Raw genomic sequence first — 19,220 nt, forward strand, 5'->3', positions numbered from 1 at the left:
ACGTTTGTTATATATGTGAAAACGGCTGATAGATATAGAAAATATAATTTATATAAATATAATTTTGCAGTTTTCTCGAATGTAATACTAATTCATTTCATTTCAAATGATCATATCAGCTTAACAATTTGAGTGAAAAGTTGAATCTTGGAAAATGTAAATGAATTTCAGAATATCTTAGTATTTGGTATGTCCCCCTTTTGCTTTAAAGACAGCATGCACTCGAACTAGCATGGACTCCACATGTTTGTGCAAAACCTGATGACCCATGTTATCCCAGCATGACAATGTTCCAAAGAGCTTCTTGTGATGTCACAGAATGCTTTGTTTTCTCAGTCTTCAACTGAAATCATAAATGTTCAGTGGGGTTGAGGTCAGGTGACTGTGGAGTAAAGTCCATGACTGTCAGGACTTCTTGGTCTTCTTGGGTCTTCTAGTACTTTTTGCAAAGCTTTGAGGTGCATTTGGGGTCATTATCCTGCTGCAGTATGAATCCTTCTCCACAAAGATGCAAACCAGAGGGTAGAGCATGTCTCTGTATCCCTGTGTCAACCCCAGAGTAGGCAAAACACCCCCAGACTTGAATAATCCCATCACCATGTTTCACCGTTAGTTTGATACACTGCAGTATCATCCTCCTGTTTGTCTCCTTACATACACCCTTCTGTTACTTCCATAAATGCCAAACTTGGATTCATCAGTAAATATTTCTTACCCCATCCCCAAGCATTTGGTCTTGTTTCTTCTCCTGAGAATTGGATATTAGATATTTTCAATGTGGTCTCAGACTATTGGACCCCACTATATATACTTTGTGGCCATTGAAACCTAGTTTCCAACCTTACATGATTAAAAAATAAATGATGCAAATATGCTGATATGTTTTTTTAAATGATCCTTACGAAATTGAATAATTGTTGAGTTATTGTGATGGCATGGTGGTGTAAACTTGTTGGATCCTTGCATACAGTAGTATAATCACACCAATTGGTTTTAGTTTATGTGACTGTATCTTTACAGCTGTGTGCGTTCGTCCCACAGGTGCTATGTCGTCTGGGCTGCGTCTGGAGGACTCTCCCTTCTATGACTTCCTGTCTCCTGGCCCATCTCCCCTGAGTCCTCCCGGCCAATCAATGGGCTCGGTGGGCGATGGCTGGCCGCCCCGTGCCAACTCCCCCCCGCCCCATGGAAACACTGTCACCTGGCCCCCAGGTACACCAGCGTTCACATATAAAAACACAAATAGAAGAAAGGTGTTTGCATTGAAAATTGCTAATTGCTGTGTGTGTGTATTTGTGTCTGTAGAGTTCCGGCCCGGGGAGCCTTGGAAAGGTTACCCCAACATTGACCCTGAGACTGACCCTTATGTGACCCCCGGCAGTGTCATCAACAACCTCTCCATCAACACCGTCCGCGACACAGACCACCTCAGGGACAGGAACAACGGTTGGTCACACACATGGCAGAACATGAACACAGACTAAGGTTGAGTTTTGTTCACTGGTTATATTTTGTTTCTGGTACTAAGTTGGTAAATTCCAATCTTTTATCTCCTTTTTTCTTTTCATTAGCAATTATCACCGTGTAAAACTTTAAGGCAGTGAGCTTTTCCTTTTTAGTTTTAGCAGTTGAAAGGACAACTATTACTGGCTCGACTGTAGCTAACTCATTAATGTCATCAGTTGGTTGGTGATGCCAGGAAGCCACTGTTTGCTCGACTAAAGATCGTTTGTTAGAGAAAGAAACACCACTTTGTACAATTTTAGGGATGTCTTTTCCTGAGTGGTAACTTGTTTTCAATGAAATTGTAATATTAAAACAACTGCTATGCTGTTGAGATGTCATTATCAGGTTGTAACTGCAGGTGGATTACAGTCTTTCTGCCCATTACAGATCTCAGTTCAGTCTTAATGTTTTACGTCTTGTATATCAAGTTATATATAATTTTTGTTGCATAAAAATGTTGGAATACTAAAACTGAATATATCCAAGAGATTTGAAAGCATTCAAGTTTGAGGAGCAGTTTAGATGCTGGATTCAAATTTTTAAAACAACAACCTAAACACACTGACATGCACTAACCCTTCTCTTTATGTCGCTCAGGGCCATCCTCATCACTGAACACCACGATGCCTTCTAACAGTGCCTGGTCATCCATTCGTGCCTCCAGCCACAGCGGTTCCCTCACCAGTACAGCACAAAGCACTTCAGGTGTGCATTCCTTCTTGTAATTCAGCTCTTGCAATCTTTTCCAATTTCCTTCACCTCTCAGGCCGAATCATCACAACGAACTTTAAAACGTTAATATGTCGAGTATATCCAGAGTGACAACAGTCAAATCAAATCACATTGATAGATGAGAGATAAATGATTAAATTAAAACCTACCAGACCTCCTTTCCCTTGATGTAAAAGGTTTCACTTTGCTGTCCTCTGTCCTTGCAGCCAGACCCAGTGAGTCAAAGTGGTCTCCCAGCGGCGGTTCTGTGTCTAACTCCTCCCTGGCCCATGAGCTGTGGAAGGTCCCCCTGCCTCCCAAGGCGCTGTCTGTGGCGGCCCCCTCCAGACCGCCACCCGGCCTCACCAGCCTGAAGCCCAGCCCTGCCTCCTCCAGCTGGGACAGCTCTGCCCTGAGACTGGGGGGGTGGGGCTCCACTGAGTCCAGATACACACCTGGTGAGAAAGGAAGGAGACACATACATTATACAGCTACCTGCAGTACTGTTTATGTTCCAATAACTGGGAACTGTATTTGTCATTATTCTGTCACACAAAGGAAAAATGACTGACTTTTTTTTTTTTTGGTGTATAAATGCAGGAAGTGCTCTAAATGTGAGACAGTTGCTGTATTTCATCCATGTTACATGGCTAGAGGACACCTCTAACATGTACCTTTGACTTGTTATACCTTTTTATATTTGCACTTGTGCATTTTATCTAAATTCCACTGGTTGTGTTGGCAGGTTCCAGTTGGGGTGACAGCAGCAGCTCAGGGAGAACCCAATGGCTTGTTCTGAAAAATCTCACACCTCAGGTACTCGAACAAACACACACACACAAATATATAAATGCATGTGGTATGTGTAGCACTCTTATTACAGGAGTTCATCACACCTTTAGATATTTCCCCTCTTTCCTCTGGTGAGTGAAGTGACACTACGTTACATTATGCTCCTACTGAAAACAACAACAGTTCTTGTGGAGAAGCATGGAAAAGGTCTACAAATCCAAAGTATAAATGTAACATTTAATCTGTGTAGAAATTAGTATTTTAATGTTTTTATAATTTGTATTTCTAACTGAACAACTTTCAGTGTGTTTTCAGTGTTTTAGCCGTGTTTTTCAGTTGTCTGTCTCATGCACAGACATGCTTCTTTTTTAGTCAATACAGCTGTGTTTACAGGCTTCACTTGTGCTGTTTGTGCGTAACCATAACCGGAAGCATATTTTTGTGCTTCAAGTGTATTTTCTTCTATTTTATGTGCATGTAACAAACTGTTTATCTTCTGTCTCTGTGTGTTTGTGTCACAGATTGACGGCTCTACCCTGAGGACCCTGTGCATGCAGCACGGCCCTCTGATCACATTCCACCTCAACCTGCCGCATGGTAACGCTGTGGTATGCTACAGCTCCAAGGATGAGGCTGCCAAGGCCCAGAAGAGCCTGCACATGTAAGGACATCACACATACACTCTCAACCTTTCCCTTATAGTTCTGTATTAAAGCAACCATTCTGTATTTAAAGGTCATAATGGCACTTTTAACTAGCTTGTTCAGTAGTTCACTCAGTTCTGCTCCTTCTGAAGCTGCTGGCATCATTACTCACTGTTGTATTGTATTTCTGCAGGTGTGTTTTGGGGAACACTACTATTCTGGCTGAGTTTGCCAGCGAGGAGGAAATCAACCGTTTCTTTGCACAAGGGCAGTCATTGGCCACTTCCTCCTCTGGCTGGCAGGCCATTGGCTCCTCTCAGAGCAGAATGGATCAGCCCCACCCCTTTCCCAGCCGCGCTCCTGAACCTAACCAATGGAACAGCAGCGATCTCCATAGCTCCTCCCTCTGGGGCGGGCCCAACTATTCCAGTAGCCTGTGGGGGACACCCAGTGGCACCGAGGCGGGGAGGATCAGCAGCCCTTCTCCAATCAGCTCCTTCCTCCCGGTGGATCACCTGACAGGGGGTGGGGACACCATGTGAACCGCCTGCCAATCAAACAGGTTGGGGGAAGGGTCAGTAGAGAATTATCAATAATCAGCAGAAGAAAATATTGAAAAAAAAAAAAAAAAAAGTAGTTATAAACGCAATGGCACTAGTTGGACTCTTTCTCACTTACAAGATATTCAACAAAACGGGGTCTCCCCTGTGGAAAACAAGTTACGTTTCTCTCTCTGCACATATGTCCACTTTGTTTTAGCCCAAAAACATATCAGTCGGAATACTTGAATCATGCAGGCCAATTCTATAATGTGAACGGATGGATATTTGCTTCCAGGTAGTGCTCTTTCAGACCGAAAAAAGCTTCAATCGAGCTCATTATTATATATATATTTTTTGTTTCATTCGTCATGTTTATTTGAATTCCAATTCTTTTTATTTTTAACGTTTTCTTTTTGTTTTCGTTTTTTTTTTTTTTTTTTTTTTGCATTTGTTTGCTGACAATGTTGGAGAATGAGCTTTTTTAACTTTGCACTGAATGTGGTTTTTTCTCAGTATATATAATCTGCAATATAGAGGGAGCAGCCAGTTTTTCCAGTGTAGCTGTTTACTCATTGAGGTCCTTACCGTATGTGTGTATGCGTGTGCACGCGCACGTGTGTGTGTGGAAGTACTTTGTGTGTGTGCGTGTGTGTGTGTGATTGCGTGTGTGAGAGTATGTGTGCGCTCCTCTCTGCCTTGGCACGCCTACCTTACTGCGTTGTCGTGGAGTTCAAGATCAACAGATAGTTAAAAGAAGAATAAAAGCTGACTTAGGAGGATTATCTGGTGATAGTAAAAGTGACATTAAAAAGTATTGCACCAATTTTGTTTTAAAACTAAAGAACGTTGAGCTCTGCAGTGCAAAGGACTGTAGCCGCAGCTGGGACTAGCAAGCCCCGCTCACCCTAATGTAGGGGGGCAGGGCCTATCTAGCAAGCCCTCCCACAAGCCCCCTAGTGGGCAGGGGGGGAACAGCACTTTCAGAATAGGCTTTCAATGTTTTGGAGGTGCCACACTGCAACCTCTTGTTTACAAGACTTAGGAGGCGGAACGTGTGTTCATTCTTCATTTTAAAGAGAAGATGGAATAAAACAGAAAATACACAAAAAAATAAAGATAAAACGAAAAAAAAACCTTTAAAAAATGTATAAAACGAATAGAAAAATGACAAAAAAATTTAAACTCTTATTGAGGATGAAGACGATGCTTTGTAACTCTGGGAATTCGGATCAGTGTTTTTGGCCATGGCGTTGGTTATTTGAACTATTCCTCTTTGTCTGCTAAATAACCAGCAATGGTTCTCAGGAAATCAAGCCAGTTTTCCCCCCCTTGTAGTTGAATAAAAAAAAAAACTACTACTCCTTGTAGGAAAGGAAAATCCAACTTCTAGCACTGAAAACTATGTATAGGTCTGTAAGTTTTTTTTTTTTTTCTCTGCCAAATAACTGCTTTAAGCTGGAGAAGCTCAACACACTGCTTTCAATATGCTGTCTTTTGAGGGAGGGGGGGTCCTTGAGTGTGTGGGGGTTGGAGGACGGGCTTTATAAATCCCAACGCTCCCTCTCTCCTCCTCCTCCTCCTCTCCTCCACTCCTCCGCTCCACTGATGTAAAAATCAAAAGTGGGGAGTGTTTATTGTGTGAGTGTGTGACTGTCAGTGGAAATGTTCTGTCTTGTCGGACTTATAAACCAAGAGAAAGGCGAATCTGTATCTATGCATACTGTAGCCTCTCACATGGCCTACAGAGAGGCGTTTTTTTTTTTTTTTTCTTTTTCTTTTTTTTCCCGTGTCTCACAAAAAATGTTTTAAATGTTTCATTAAGAACAACAAAATGCGAACTATGACTTGCTTTTTTTTTTCTTTTTTTTTTTTCTTTTTAATCGCTCTCATTGCCACAAATGGTGTTTTGAAAAAAAAAGGAAAGAAGAAAAACTTTACAAATCTTGTTTTGGTTGAAGATAATATTTTAACAGTGCAAAAGTCGTCCACATTTCATTGCCTTGATCCTAATTGTGTCCGAAGATGCAACAACAAGTCAAGTGGCTTCTACCTGTTTACAAATAGAATATGATTGTATTGTTGAACTGTTTTTTTTTTTTTTTTCTTTTTTTCTTTTTTTTTTCTTTTGGGAGGGGGAGGGGGGGGGGTACTCATCTGAAGTTCTTGACCTGATGAATCGTGTGTGTTTGTGTGTGTGTGTGTGTGTGTGATAGGATACTCTGTACCGGCAGATGTGAGTTCTACCGCTGGAGGGGAAGGGGTTTAAGGGAGGGAGGGCAGGGGGCTGCATGAGTGTGGGAGAACAGCGTGAATGTAAATCCACCAGTGGTGTTTGTCGACAAGATACACGTGTGAAATAATAGATTTTACCTATCTAGCAGTGATCGTGTAGTTACTATGATGCACAAATATTCGGGGAAAAACAAAAGCTTCAGAGAGTGCGTGAACGAGAAGTCAGCATTAGCGCGAAGCCATGGACCTTAATTTCTTTTCTTCATTGTGAAATTATTCTGTGTTAAGCCTGTTGTGTGTGCGTGTGTTTTCCCCCTCCGATATAGGTTTTTATTTCAGAAGTACTACAAACGTTGGCTTTAGTTGTGTTTTTAAGTTTAGTCGTGAATATTTAACAGCTTCAAAGCATATGTAGTGAGACAGAATCTTGAGTATTAGCCAGACTTGACAGTGGTGTGTGCCAGTATTGAACTGCTCTCTACCAAATAATTCAATCATACAAAAGATTAGTTTACTTAATTCCAGATTTTTTTTTTGCTTAAACTATATATATATATCTCTTATTTGTGTTTTTTTTGGTCTTGTTTAACAAATGTTATCAAGTGGAACATCTGAACCATGTTTGTCATTTGTTTTTTGAGTAACTTAATTGACAAATTGAACTGAGGAGCCTTGGATTTTGCACTTGGGTGGATTAGAGGAAAAGGCCGAGCGAGTGGGGAGCAAAGCCGAGATGGAGGGTCAGACAGGCGGCGGCAGTGTAGTTTGGATTTTCAGGTCTGTCTGAGGGAGAAGGTGTGTCTGTGACAGTATTGTGACAGGGTAAAGTGTGTGTGTCTACATGTTCTCAACTGAAGTGGAAGGTGTGTGTGTGTGTGTGTGTGTGTTTGTGTGCGCTGTGACTAGAGAAGATGGTGCTTTTGTTGGTCCCAGTGAGGGAGCGAGAGAATAGGGAGGGTGTGAGTCGTCCTCTCCAGGTTTACCTCTCCCTGTTCACTGGGCCGGCCAGTCAGTCGGCGACCTCGCCACGCCGCCTGCACTGAGCCAGAATGTAGCTGAAAACGGTTTTTAAAAAAAAAAAGTTATAAGCGAAGGCCGAAGCCTCGATCCGCCTTCTCCGGCACCTGATCAGCCTCAAAAAAAAAACATGGAACCACCGCACAGAAAATCAAATACAGCAACCGACGCTCGTCGTTTTTTCATATTTGAATAAGTATTCAACTACTGTTTTGACCACACCTGGTTGTCATGATGATAGATTGGTGGCTGTTGCCGTGGAGATGCTCGCATCTTGAGCTTGACTGAAACGAGGCGAGGCTTCTCATTGGCCTGTAGTGACTCAGGCAAAGGGGAAGTGACTTGTGATCGGCTGGTTCTTCCTGGCTTTTCAGGGACACAGGGTTACACTTGCCTCTTTGCTGGCTTATCCAGGATCAGCTCTCCCTCTCCAACTCCTAAGCTTAACTACAGGAGAGGAAAACGCAAAACTGACAGGAGGCAAGTTAACTCTAAATAGTCTTTATTCCCTTTCCGCTCTTGATGAAATTATTTTACACTTCGTTCATTCTGATTTTAGCTATGCGTCTTTCCTAGCGCTGACGTGGGAGCAGTTTTGTCCCTCCTCAGTATCCTTATTTTAACCATTAGCGGGACAAAACTGAGCTCTGGTCAGCAGCTCAGGAGGCAGCATTGCTCTGCTGTTAGAGAAGGGACAAGCAACGTCTGTAAAACGCCTCTCATTAATGTTCATGTTACTGTTTAGGTTCCCAGCTTAAATCTCGCTCTGTTTCCGTCTCGTCCGATCTACTGTTAGTGTCAGAGTGTGTGCGTTTGTGTGTTTGTTTGTGTGTGTGTGTGTGTGGGAAGATGCAAAAACCCAGTCTCGTGCAGAAAAAGTGTATGTTCGAACACATTATCATGCCAAATTGAGGAGGGAGGGTGAGAGGGAAGGAAAGGGATCGATACTTTTTTTGGGAGGGGGGGGTTGGGTGGGGGGAGGGGGGTTGTTGTCATGTATGTGTGTGTATGTGTATTTAAAAAGCTGGACAATGTTAAATGCTTGAAGAAAAATGTCATTTGCAAAAGGATGATGTGAGGAAAACCTTTTTCAGTAAGTGAAAACCACCACGAGCAATGTACAATCCCCAGGGCTGCCAAGCAGCTTCCCGACAGGGCCAGAAGAGGGGAGAAAGGAAGGAAAAGAGTGTAGGAGAGGAGGGAAGCTGGCTGGTGATACTCTACTACTTTTTAATATTTAAGAAAAATAATGTGACTCTTTGTTTTTCTCTTGACTTAACTATCCTGTGAGCAAATGCTATATTATATCATAACACACACCCAACGGCTCCTACTGTCGATCAAAAGCGCTAAGGCTATTTTTTTTGACTTTACACACATTAAAAAAACAAAAAAACAAAAAACAAAACAAACAAAAAAAAAAAACAAAAACAAAAACTGTGAGAATCTGCTGTCTTTTTTGTCATTTTACATTTAGTATGAATACACACAAACCCTGAAAAGCTTTAGTCTAACCAGCACAAAGATGTGGGTGGGGCGGGTGGGTTACCGGGGTGGGTACAGCGTAGAGGGGGCGGGGTGGGTGTCGCTCAGAGAGACTATGCAGTGGAGTGTTGAACCCAGGCTTCCATGTCCACCTTGGGTTTTTTGCTTTCTTTTAAAAAAAAAAATCCCAAAAAAGTTTTTTTAAAAATACAGCTGAGATGGGATTCCCAATAATATTCCTCAAACATGTTGTGCCATCGTTGAATCGTACTGCTAGTACTACTACTACTAATAATAATAAAACTGAAAAACCTTTATTACCTAGCAACCGTCGGGCCAGTTGTAGCAGGAGAGGAGGACAGGTTAAGATTTGCAAAGTCCATTTCTTTACTTTCACAGCTTGTCTCCTCGATAAGCCGAGAGGAGTGAGGCCGGTGAAACTGCAAATTTTACACAACTACAATGTTTTTTATAGAGATTCTATCAATCCACAGTGTGTAGTTGGATCACCTGTAAACCTATTATGCACATTGCTTTGGGAGACTGTTGAAACTATATATATAATATAAATATATATATATATGAGAATATAAACGTACAGTGTCTATAATCAACGAGAGGAAGTCTTCCTCTCTCACAAACAAAACAGGAAGTACCTTTTTATTTTCAAATGTCTTCCTCGGGTCATCAAAGGATTTTATCTTAAACTTCGGGGGAAACTGCACTTTTTGAAGGACAATCTTTATTTGTATGGGTATAACAATTGACAAAAACGAAGTCGCCTGATATTACAAGGTATAGAAAACCAACTCCAGTGTGCTCTAATAATGAATGTCTCCTCTGATGCTGTCTATTCGTTTGGTTTCATTTAATCTTTTTATTCTCCTTCCTTTGTTGCTTGGTTTGTTCTGTATTTTTTTCTCCTTATTTTTCTGGATTTTAGTGCTCTTAAGAGAATCTGTACTAAGGTGTAGAGTAGTAGGTAGTGGGTCTTCTGTTGGCTGTACTCGTATACTGATTACTGTTTGTAACCCTCTGGCTCCCGCAGCCGGCATACAAAGCTGTATAACTTGGGTACAACCCTCAATAAAAGACTAACAAGACTCAGCGGTGGCCTCCTGGACTCTTTTTGTCTCCCGTCGTCTTTGAGAGAAGATGAAATGTGAAACAGTTCTGAACCATTTAAATTCTTTAATTTCTATGTAAAGTCAACCTAAGCTAATTGCCCTGTGCCATTTCCTCAGATTATATTATTCTGCCAGATAACTTCCCATTTGTGGTCCTTTTTTAGTAAAAAATATGACTTTAGATTATACAAATTGACTGTTACATATCAAGCTTACTGTGAACTTTTGTCTACATTTAGTGCATCTCACTGTCTGTCTTTATAGACTACATCTACACTGTAAGTAAACATATATAGTTCCTAATAGTTGTTTGAAATAGCTTGTGTGGTAATATTGACAAAAGTTTCCAAAAGCCTTGTTTGACAAGTTTTACATTTAAAAAAAATACCCCTGAGACATTTAAAGATTTCTTTAAAAACAATGTAGAACTAAACAAATGATCTGTGCGATCAATACTAATGTTTAATGCTGAATCCCCTTTGTGGAACCAAAATGTTCTCATTTTCAAATGCTTATCCTGATCTTAAACTGTTTTTGACAGTATGAATCTATATAAAAGTCCCTTCTGTAGTGAAAATACTGCATAACCTGTAGACTAGTCCACCAGGCCAGTGGAAACTGGAGTTTTGGAATAAAAATGTTTGATCTCAGTGGATTGGCAATAAATTATGAAATTTCTCTTATTCATTCAGTGTCTGTGCTGAGTTTTGCTACAGATCAACTGGCTGATTTAGCAGACTTCTCTGTTGTGGGTTCAGAAGATTCTGTGACCCTCAAGCTGTTAAACTCAAACATATGGCCATCATTCCAAAAGCTTATTTATAAAGCTGGCATTTTGAAATTGATTTTATCCAATGACAGCTAAATCACATGTTAATGCTCTTCATGCCATGATCTAAATATCACAACAATCACACTGAACCATACAGCATGTGTCTTTATTGATTTATTCATTTGAAATTATACATCGGAATCACAGGGTGGAGCTGGAAGAAAAAAAAAAATCCAAACTGTGATGTAACCATATTTAATGTTTTGTTTTGTTTCATCTCCAAGCTCCTGAAGCACATGTTCATTTAAATACAGTGAAACACGAGACACGGCAGCTGACAACGATGATGCCGTAACAGACAGAAGAGCTGACGGAGGAAGTGGAAAATATTTCAGCGCCCATCTGCCTGTGGGAACAAACTTCTCTGGAAGAAAAGGGGAAAAAAATGCATTTTAAAAAAAAACTTCTTACAACCGAATTTGTATCAACTTGACTTGATTGGATTTCATATTGATGGATGATTCCACAGAAACAAACGATGTACCATCAGAGGGACAGACAACAGGAAGAGTGAGGGAGACTTGCCTTTTAAGTGAGCTATAGAACAGATTATTCATAAACATCCTTCTTGTCTGCGATGTACTGTACAATCCCCTCAGGAGTCATCAACTTCTCTGCTTCTGCGTCTGGGATCTCAAAGCCTGCAGAGGAAACACACAATAAATATCCTGTAAACACACTACAGAGACGTCTGCTAACGGTCAGCTGGACACCGACATGTACACACGATCTGCACCTGCAAGGAAAGTAAATTGAGAAAATTATGCAGATACAAGGCAAATTAGCTACTTTCATGCCACCTTAAATCTGATTAAACATCCTCATATTGACAAAAAATGTCCATTTTTGTCATAATAACTATTAATTTAGCAATTAACGATGGCAAAAATAAGGCAAAACTGCACTAAATTGGTGAAATCAATGATTCTAAAAGGCAGACTGACAGCTCTCTCACCACTATAGAAACTCCAATAAAAGGTTTGTTCAGTCAAATGTGGACCAGCAGAAATAACATGCAACAAAATAAACATGTCAGTTTTGTGCCAAGAATCTGTATTTTTTTATATGAGAGTCTCTGTTGTTTCTAATGGACATTATTGCTGTAAATTATGCTAATTTTACCATGTGAGCCATTATAGTATTGCTCCCCTTCTTAATTCGCACAACCTTCAACTCACTATTATATGATTCCTGACACCAGCTGAATACCAGCTTTCATTTCAGGATTTACACTGCTATATTTTACCAGTTTGTCTTGAAAATGTTATGTGAAATCAAAGTATTGTAATCAACACACATTAGCCCACAAGAAGAAAACATAACATCTTCTATATAAAGTCAGATACTCCTGTGTTACTTAGCAACACCCTGTGCTGTATCCCCAAACCTGAGCAGTGTAGGAGTCACTTCAATCCAACAGTGAAGTCTTCTCCCTTGCTGACCTGATGCCTAAACCCTCAGACAGGTTGTCATGCCGACAAACACTCACCAAACTCATCCTCCATGGCCATAATGATCTCCACCTGGTCCAAGCTGTCCAGACCCAGGTCTTTCATAAAGTGGGAGGATGTCTGCAGCTGTGGAGCAGAAATTAATAATGACATCAGATATGTCATTTTTCATAATCATTGTCTTACTGCGACACATACTTTGGTTCCCTCTCAGACTTTGATAAGTATTAAAAGATGATACTGCCTAGTAGGAATGTTACCAGTGAGGCTGCAATGATGTTATATAGCCAACATCTTTGGCCATGTTCACCTCATTTACCATGGATAATAGAAACAAATACCAAGGGATTTCCATTTAAGTATTATAACTACTCATTAACAAGCTTTTACTGAACATTAGCCTCTCATATACACCAGAGAAGAATTCAATGCGTTTCAGTGTTTTCTGTCTTATGTAGATGTCACATGAAATGATCAGACAGCTTCACTTGAAGGTCCAGGAGATGCAGTATCTGTATATTAACATGGTCTCTGACAAATCACATGCTAAACACAGTCTGTAACAGAATATCATAGGCAAAAGAACTGTTCCGGTCGACTCCGAGAGGAAAAATCCAGACTATAATTAAACAGGAAATCATTCAAATTCCAAACATTCAGTGTTATTTAGTGTTTGAGCTGGATGTAAGCAGAGGGCCTGAGGGGGACTCTGGCTCGTTGGCATTCGCTCTCACCTTCTCGGGGTTAATCTTGTCGTAGAGCTTAAGGACATACATGACACGGTCTTTTATGGTCTCTAGGGTGAGGGGGGGCAGGTCTCCATACTGTCGGCACAACACAGTCACCGAGGAGACCTGGGAAGGACAAAGAAGGAGGAGGAGGAGGGATGATGAGGTGGACAGAGGTCATAGAGAAGACAGATATCAGCCTATGAATAAGCTTGAAGCTGTTTATGCTCAATTCCCATCTGTGGGTCAGACTGTTACAAGCACAAACTGTTAACAAGCTGCATCTCACAGGTGCAGTTTAATAGTTAGTGATGCAATAGAGAGTCAGTGGATGAACAAGTAATCAATATAGCAACATATTGCAAAATGTTATCCTGCATACACTGCAACACATTTACAACCACTATTGTTTATATTACACGTACAGGTGATTGAGTTTGCATATTAATTTGCTTGTTTGTTTTGTTATTTAGTCTTATTTACTCATGTATCAATCTCAACCAGGGTAGACTAATGTACAATAGCTCTATCTTTACTGGGTTACACAGATAAACAGGAAGGCTCCAGCTCCTTATAGTCCTTACCCTTCCACACAAAGCTGAAGATATTTCTCCAGAAATGGTTTTAATTTTTAAGTATTTAATCGTTTTTTTCTCTACATGTTGCTTGTTATATGCATTTTAATGAATAATAATATATATAACTTGTACTGCACTTTTCATTCACAGTGAATCTCAAAGTGCTACAGCATTAAAAATAAACAAAAGAAACAACAAAAGTTATGTTTAAAAATCCTTCCTGAATGTAAAGCACGTTGAGCTTACTTGTAATGAACAGAACTACATACAATTATCTTGCCTTCCTTCTAAATATCTTGACTGACTTTAGGTTATGCAGGACTTTTCATTGACTACCCGCTTGTATGTTGACATCCTCCTTACTGCTAGCAGCATCACATTACTGCATCATGCTAGCCACCGCGCAAGAAACAGTAATTAAACTTAAGGCAGCCCCAAACACAACACTGAAACACTCCTGCGCAGCAACATTATTTAACAATACTTTGCATCATGCTGAACAGGCAAAGCATGGTAAGCTTTCCTTAGCTGAAATCGTCTCTGTGGTGTTGGTGAAAAGGCGCTTAGGTTAAATCGAAATGTCTGTTTGTTGCAGGTGAAAGAGCAGCAGCACTAATGTGTGTCAACAAGCTCAATAACTTTGCCAGTCAGCTAATAAGCCAAACACGGCGGTTGTGTAATTATAACTATAGTGTTTTCATCATTTAAGGCAAGATTTAACACCAATATCTTTTGACTCCTGGTTGAATAACTTGCTTGCATGACACCATAAACTCCAGCAGGCCGTGTTAGCCGGACCGTTTTGAAAGACGTCGGTAGGTCACCGCTAGGCCCCACGAGACTCACCCGGCTCTGCTCGAGCCACCGCGTCCTCCGGCTGTCTGCGGCGAAGGAGAGAGGTCGGTGGATGGCTACTGCCGGGCCGGCAGCGGCTCTGACTGCCAGGTTACCGGAGAGAAGCCTCAGCGAGGGCCGGGCGAGCGAGCGGACACACTGCTGCAGGACACGGGCCGCCATGACGGAGAGAGAAGTGACGTGAGGAAGCTCCCAGCGTGCGACGCGAAGAAGAAGCTGGGTCAAGGGCTCCGCGGTACGCATGCGCACAAAAAGGCTGCGTCTTTATTTCCCAGCTTGTTTTTTTGTTGTGCCTATCCCCAGTGTCATTTATTGTTTAAATAAACCAAAAATATACTACTGTAAACTAATACCTTTATGATAAAAAATGATAATAATAATAAATGTACCGAAGAGCTAGGATTTATTTCAGGAAAGACCAATCTATCACAGAGTCATATTAAGGATTAGTTGTTTAATAATTATCTCGCTACATGACGTCAGGGTGCAGGATAACTAGACTGTTTATCTACATTATAACTCATATACGACACATTTCAAATATAACAAATACCAACGGAGTCTTTCCTTTGTTTGGCTCAGGCTTAAAGACATCTATCGATGATTTTACACTCCACTCATATTGTCTGAAAATCCATTCATCAGAGTCGGCAGAAGAAGAAGAGGCCGAGCAAAAACAGACAGATGCGTTAGCTTTCATTATTGAACAAACATCACTGGCTTCAATATTTTACCAAATTCACAGCCATGGAGTTGTCTGAAATACTGTACAACAAAGCGGAGTACATTGAGACGGTAATGTGTATGATTTTAAGCCGTTGTTAGCTAGTTGCTTGCTATTTGGCTAGCTGGTAGCTCAGGGCGTAGGGCGTTGGATAGATAACTGAAATCATTGTTCATGCTCAGTTTAGAATAAAAAGAGAAACAGGCTTTTATCTAAAATTAATGCGTTGTGTCGTTTCATTTCAGGCTTCTGGCAACAAAGTGAGCAGACAGTCAGTGCTGTGTGGGAGTCAAAACATCGTTCTCAATGGCAAAGTAAGGGAAACATACACCAGGAGACTTTCACAGTTTTCTGTTGGAGCAGTAATGTTGTTCTCTCTTTTAGGTATGTGATATATTTTTATTTTCTCTCTGTCTACTGTCTCTCTCTCTGTGTATGTGTGTGTGCGCTGTCTCTCCCTCTAGACTATTGTCATGAATGACTGCATCATCAGAGGGGACCTGGCTAATGTCAGGGTGGGGAGACACTGTGTTGTCAAGAGCCGGAGCGTCATACGACCACCTTTCAAAAAGTTCAGCAAAGGGTAAAGCATCATTTTCTCATGGCAAATATTTGGGCTAGTGTCGGCCGAGTTGACAACACCAAATACTATAATATATATTTTTTAAATTTAAAATATGGATAACGTGGTAATAATTTGGGTACGACTGGTGGTGTTTTCATACAGTGGGTGATATAGTCACTGAGAATGTATAAATAATCTGGATACAAATGGAAAAGCAGGCAGAGGTATTCTCTATTTACTGCAGAACAGTCAAATATACAGTATTTAAAAGTGGAAGAGACTTCCAAATTATGTTACGGTATTTCATCTAAATGCCAATACAATATCAATGCAGTGCTCAATTGTAGAGCTGCAACAGTTACTTTCTTTATCAATTCATTTGCCAGTTAATTTCTTAATTAGTCACATAGTGACAGATTCAAATGTTTTGTTTTGTTCTGTCGATAGTCCAAATCCCAAAGATGTTCAGTTTACTACACAGACTGTATATAAGACAAATAAAACCAGGAAACCCTCACATCTGTTTAGCATTTTTGCTTTAAAAATGAGTGAAACAATGGGTTAATTTTCTGTGGAGCTGCAATGATTAGCCGATCAATAGATTAGTCTATCAACAGAAAATTAATCAGCAACTATTTTGATCATCAATTAATAATTTTGAGTATTTTTTAAAAAAGATAATATGCAAAAAGTCTCTGTTTCCAGCTTTTAAATGTGAATATTTTCTGGTTTCTTTAGTTCTTTGTGATAGTAAACTGAATATCTTTGGGTTACGGACTGTTGATTAGGACAAAACAAGACATTTGAGGGTGCATCTTGGGCTTTGTGAAACAGTGGTCCACATTTTTCACCATTTTCTGACATTTTATAGACCAAACAACTAATTGACTAATGGAGAAAATAATTGACAGATTAATCAATAATGAAATAATCATTAGTTGCAGCCCTAATTTTCTGTCAGTCAGCATATCGATTATTTCAATGTATTGTTTCATCTTGGATTGTAAGGTGATGATACATAACAGAGAGCTGTGCAGCATCAGGAAATAACAGGCAGAATTGAAAAACACTGGGAACTTCGTGCCTGTTAAACAAACACCTGAACTTCATCTCTTTCTCCACCATCTCTCCCTCCAGAGTGGCGTTCTTCCCGCTGCACATCGGAGACCACGTCTTCATCGAGGAGGACTGCGTGGTCAACGCTGCACAGATTGGTTCCTACGTCCACATTGGCAAGAACTGTGTCATAGTGAGTAGGATGAAACCACACACAAACACACACAACCAAACCGCTTGACAAAAAAAAGGAAAACGTACTGAGAGAGAGACAAAGCTCTGCCTGGGACATAAACAGAAGCAGTGTCTTGCCTGTGGTGAAACAGTCACATGATAGTCATGTTGAGACCAACTGAACACCGCAGGAGCAAAATGCTGGCAGGCTCCTTTATTCAGCTGAACAGACCCAGACATGAGTTGGACTATGAAATGAAACACATTGAGTTAAACAGTTTATTGCTGTGGTGGTTGAATAGTTAACCCGCAGCAGGAGCAGATTATATTTAATTATCACTGCTTCACCTTGATTCTTCATTGGGCACAAAATCAGGAGGCTGTATGAGGAAAAAGCTGAGTTTAATATGGTTAAATAGGCACAAAAGTTTACAGAAATGCCACTTTGGTTATGGTAGGGCCCAACACCTAATTGCACAATCATGTCTTTGTTTTAAATAATTTGTTTGGCGTTTTGCTTTATTGAACAGATTATAGTAGAAAGAGACAGGAAATGTGGGAGAGAGCAAGGAGAGAATTGAAGCTTGGACATTTCAATAATATGGTCTACATCTTAGACACAGATATGTCTTAATTTTGGTTTCCAGGAGACAACAAATTGATATTTGATCGTTATTTTTAACATTTAAATTGTTTAGCCAATAAATTATTTAAAAACAGGCTAGTGGCTATTGGATGTTGCCAGAGCTCAGTCATACCTGAAAGGACAGGTGACTGACTGCTCAAGACTTGAAAATAAACAACACATAATGTACCAATTAAAAAAGCAGGAGCCATTTACAGTGGCAGATATGCAGCATAGACTTTATTTTATTAGCTGACAATTTTGCAACACTGTGCCTTTTAGCAATAGAAAACACCATCATATAAATATCTTCTGGAGCAACTGTACAGGATCGTGACGCTCGTTAACTGTGATCTCAGATACAGATGTGATGCAATAGATGCAATCCCACAATCAAAATTCAGAATTGTTTATAGAGATGATAAAATTGTAACCAGGTCCGTGGTGTAAACACAAGACTTGCCCAGCCGTTGTCTACCACTGCATATTGGACAGTATGAATAAAGCATTTGACACAGGAACAAACGTTGAACTTGTTTTCTTTGCAGGGTCGCCGCTGTGTGCTGAAGGACTGCTGCAAGATTTTAGACAACACCGTGCTTCCTCCTGAGACAGTGGTGCCTCCTTTTACCGTCTTCTCCGGATGCCCAGGTCAGCCACACAAACACAAACACACCTGTCAAACGTTTGTTTCTTTCAACTCACTGTTTACTTCAATCACTGTGTGTGTCTCTCTCTCAGGTCTATTTTCAGGAGAGCTCCCGGAGTGCACGCAGGACCTGATGATTGACGTGACCAAGAGCTACTACCAGAAGTTTCTGCCCCTCAGCCAGATCTGAGTTCCGCCTCTAAACCTTCAGCGGAGCCCACCCACTTTCCACCTTCTGGGTCGGGGTCACTCATTGGACTGAAATGGACTCTGAGAGCTCACCTTCTATCCTTCAACTCCCAGAGGCCCTGAGTTTCTCTCTGCCAAAGGAAAAAACATTTTGGTCCTGTTATATGATTTAGTTGTTTCAGTATGTGGAAAGCACATAATGAATAAAATGTAATACAGCTGTGCAGGGCAGTGTTGCAAGTTTGTAGCTCCAAACTGCAGTGAGAGGTAACTGTTTGAAAATTCACAAATCCTAGAAGGTGTTGCTTCTAAACAGTAGAAGGCTCATGTTTACCATCCACAGCCAGTCTTAGATGCCCTCTAAGGACATACAGATAAAAAACCCTTAATCTCCACTTTTTTTTCTCTTATGAATGCTTTGATTTTCTAATGAGGTATGTTTGTGTAGTCTGACACTTTTTCCTGGTCGGTGTGCTGTGGAGAAACTCAAGGACCTCTGTACGGTTGCTGAAGGAGAGAGAAGTCAGTTTGGAGGAAGTTGCTGCTTTGGCAGCAGCTGCAGGTGAAGATGAGGATGTGGAGGAGCTTTGACAGGAAAGAAGGTGAAGGGTGGAGGTGTTTTGGTGAATGTGGGAGCATGGCTTGTAGTATAAGACACCCTTGGACCAAAACAGTTGCAACAACAGTTGTTTTTGGGGATGTTGGCAGGGCAGTGTGCTCACTGAAGTATTGTTGTTT

General features: G+C 40.7%; 3 protein-coding genes across 5 annotated transcripts in view; 2 read left to right on the plus strand and 1 right to left on the minus strand.

The window, feature by feature from the left end:
- LOC137167996 (trinucleotide repeat-containing gene 6A protein-like) overlaps positions 1 to 10,036 on the plus strand; it is a 43,576-nt gene extending 33,540 nt beyond the window's left edge. For all 3 annotated transcript variants that reach the window (XM_067570390.1, XM_067570389.1, XM_067570391.1), the window contains 7 exons: positions 1,042 to 1,212; positions 1,306 to 1,446; positions 2,104 to 2,211; positions 2,445 to 2,675; positions 2,963 to 3,033; positions 3,531 to 3,670; positions 3,847 to 10,036. In XM_067570390.1, the coding sequence (XP_067426491.1) occupies positions 1,042 to 1,212; positions 1,306 to 1,446; positions 2,104 to 2,211; positions 2,445 to 2,675; positions 2,963 to 3,033; positions 3,531 to 3,670; positions 3,847 to 4,195 (1,211 nt within the window). In that variant the 3' untranslated portion in view covers positions 4,196 to 10,036. The remainder of the gene's footprint in view (positions 1 to 1,041; positions 1,213 to 1,305; positions 1,447 to 2,103; positions 2,212 to 2,444; positions 2,676 to 2,962; positions 3,034 to 3,530; positions 3,671 to 3,846) is intronic.
- A 937-nt stretch (positions 10,037 to 10,973) lies between these two features.
- ndufab1b (NADH:ubiquinone oxidoreductase subunit AB1b) lies at positions 10,974 to 14,714 on the minus strand. Its single transcript, XM_067570413.1, has 5 exons — positions 14,492 to 14,714; positions 13,074 to 13,193; positions 12,378 to 12,465; positions 11,414 to 11,529; positions 10,974 to 11,252 (listed from the first exon to the last, which is right to left on the minus strand). Exons 1-4 carry the CDS (start codon positions 14,660 to 14,662, stop codon positions 11,438 to 11,440), a joined length of 471 nt encoding a protein of 156 aa, XP_067426514.1. The 5' UTR covers positions 14,663 to 14,714; the 3' UTR covers positions 10,974 to 11,252; positions 11,414 to 11,437.
- Positions 14,715 to 15,119: 405 nt separating this feature from the next.
- dctn5 (dynactin 5) lies at positions 15,120 to 18,706 on the plus strand. The gene is made up of 6 exons (XM_067570414.1): positions 15,120 to 15,295; positions 15,470 to 15,538; positions 15,689 to 15,807; positions 16,927 to 17,038; positions 18,193 to 18,295; positions 18,386 to 18,706. Exons 1-6 carry the CDS (start codon positions 15,248 to 15,250, stop codon positions 18,481 to 18,483), a joined length of 549 nt encoding a protein of 182 aa, XP_067426515.1. The 5' UTR covers positions 15,120 to 15,247; the 3' UTR covers positions 18,484 to 18,706.
- Positions 18,707 to 19,220: the final 514 nt, after the last annotated feature.

Source organism: Thunnus thynnus, chromosome 17, assembly GCF_963924715.1.
Source record: "Thunnus thynnus chromosome 17, fThuThy2.1, whole genome shotgun sequence".
NCBI classification, from domain to species: Eukaryota; Metazoa; Chordata; class Actinopteri; order Scombriformes; family Scombridae; genus Thunnus; species Thunnus thynnus.

Bases quoted from the DNA above. Each gene is read 5' to 3' on its own strand.
- ndufab1b (XM_067570413.1), bottom strand. From the start codon at position 14,662: ATGGCGGCCCGTGTCCTGCAGCAGTGTGTCCGCTCGCTCGCCCGGCCC. The intron at 13,194-14,491 runs GTGAGTCTCGTG...TGTCCTTCCCAG, and splicing joins GGTGGCTCGAGCAGAGCCGG to GTCTCCTCGGTGACTGTGTT. The intron at 12,466-13,073 runs GTGAGAGCGAAT...TCTGCTCCACAG, and splicing joins ACAAGATTAACCCCGAGAAG to CTGCAGACATCCTCCCACTT.
- dctn5 (XM_067570414.1), top strand. From the start codon at position 15,248: ATGGAGTTGTCTGAAATACTGTACAACAAAGCGGAGTACATTGAGACG. The intron at 15,296-15,469 runs GTAATGTGTATG...GTTTCATTTCAG, and splicing joins AAGCGGAGTACATTGAGACG to GCTTCTGGCAACAAAGTGAG. The intron at 18,296-18,385 runs GTCAGCCACACA...TCTCTCTCTCAG, and splicing joins CGTCTTCTCCGGATGCCCAG to GTCTATTTTCAGGAGAGCTC.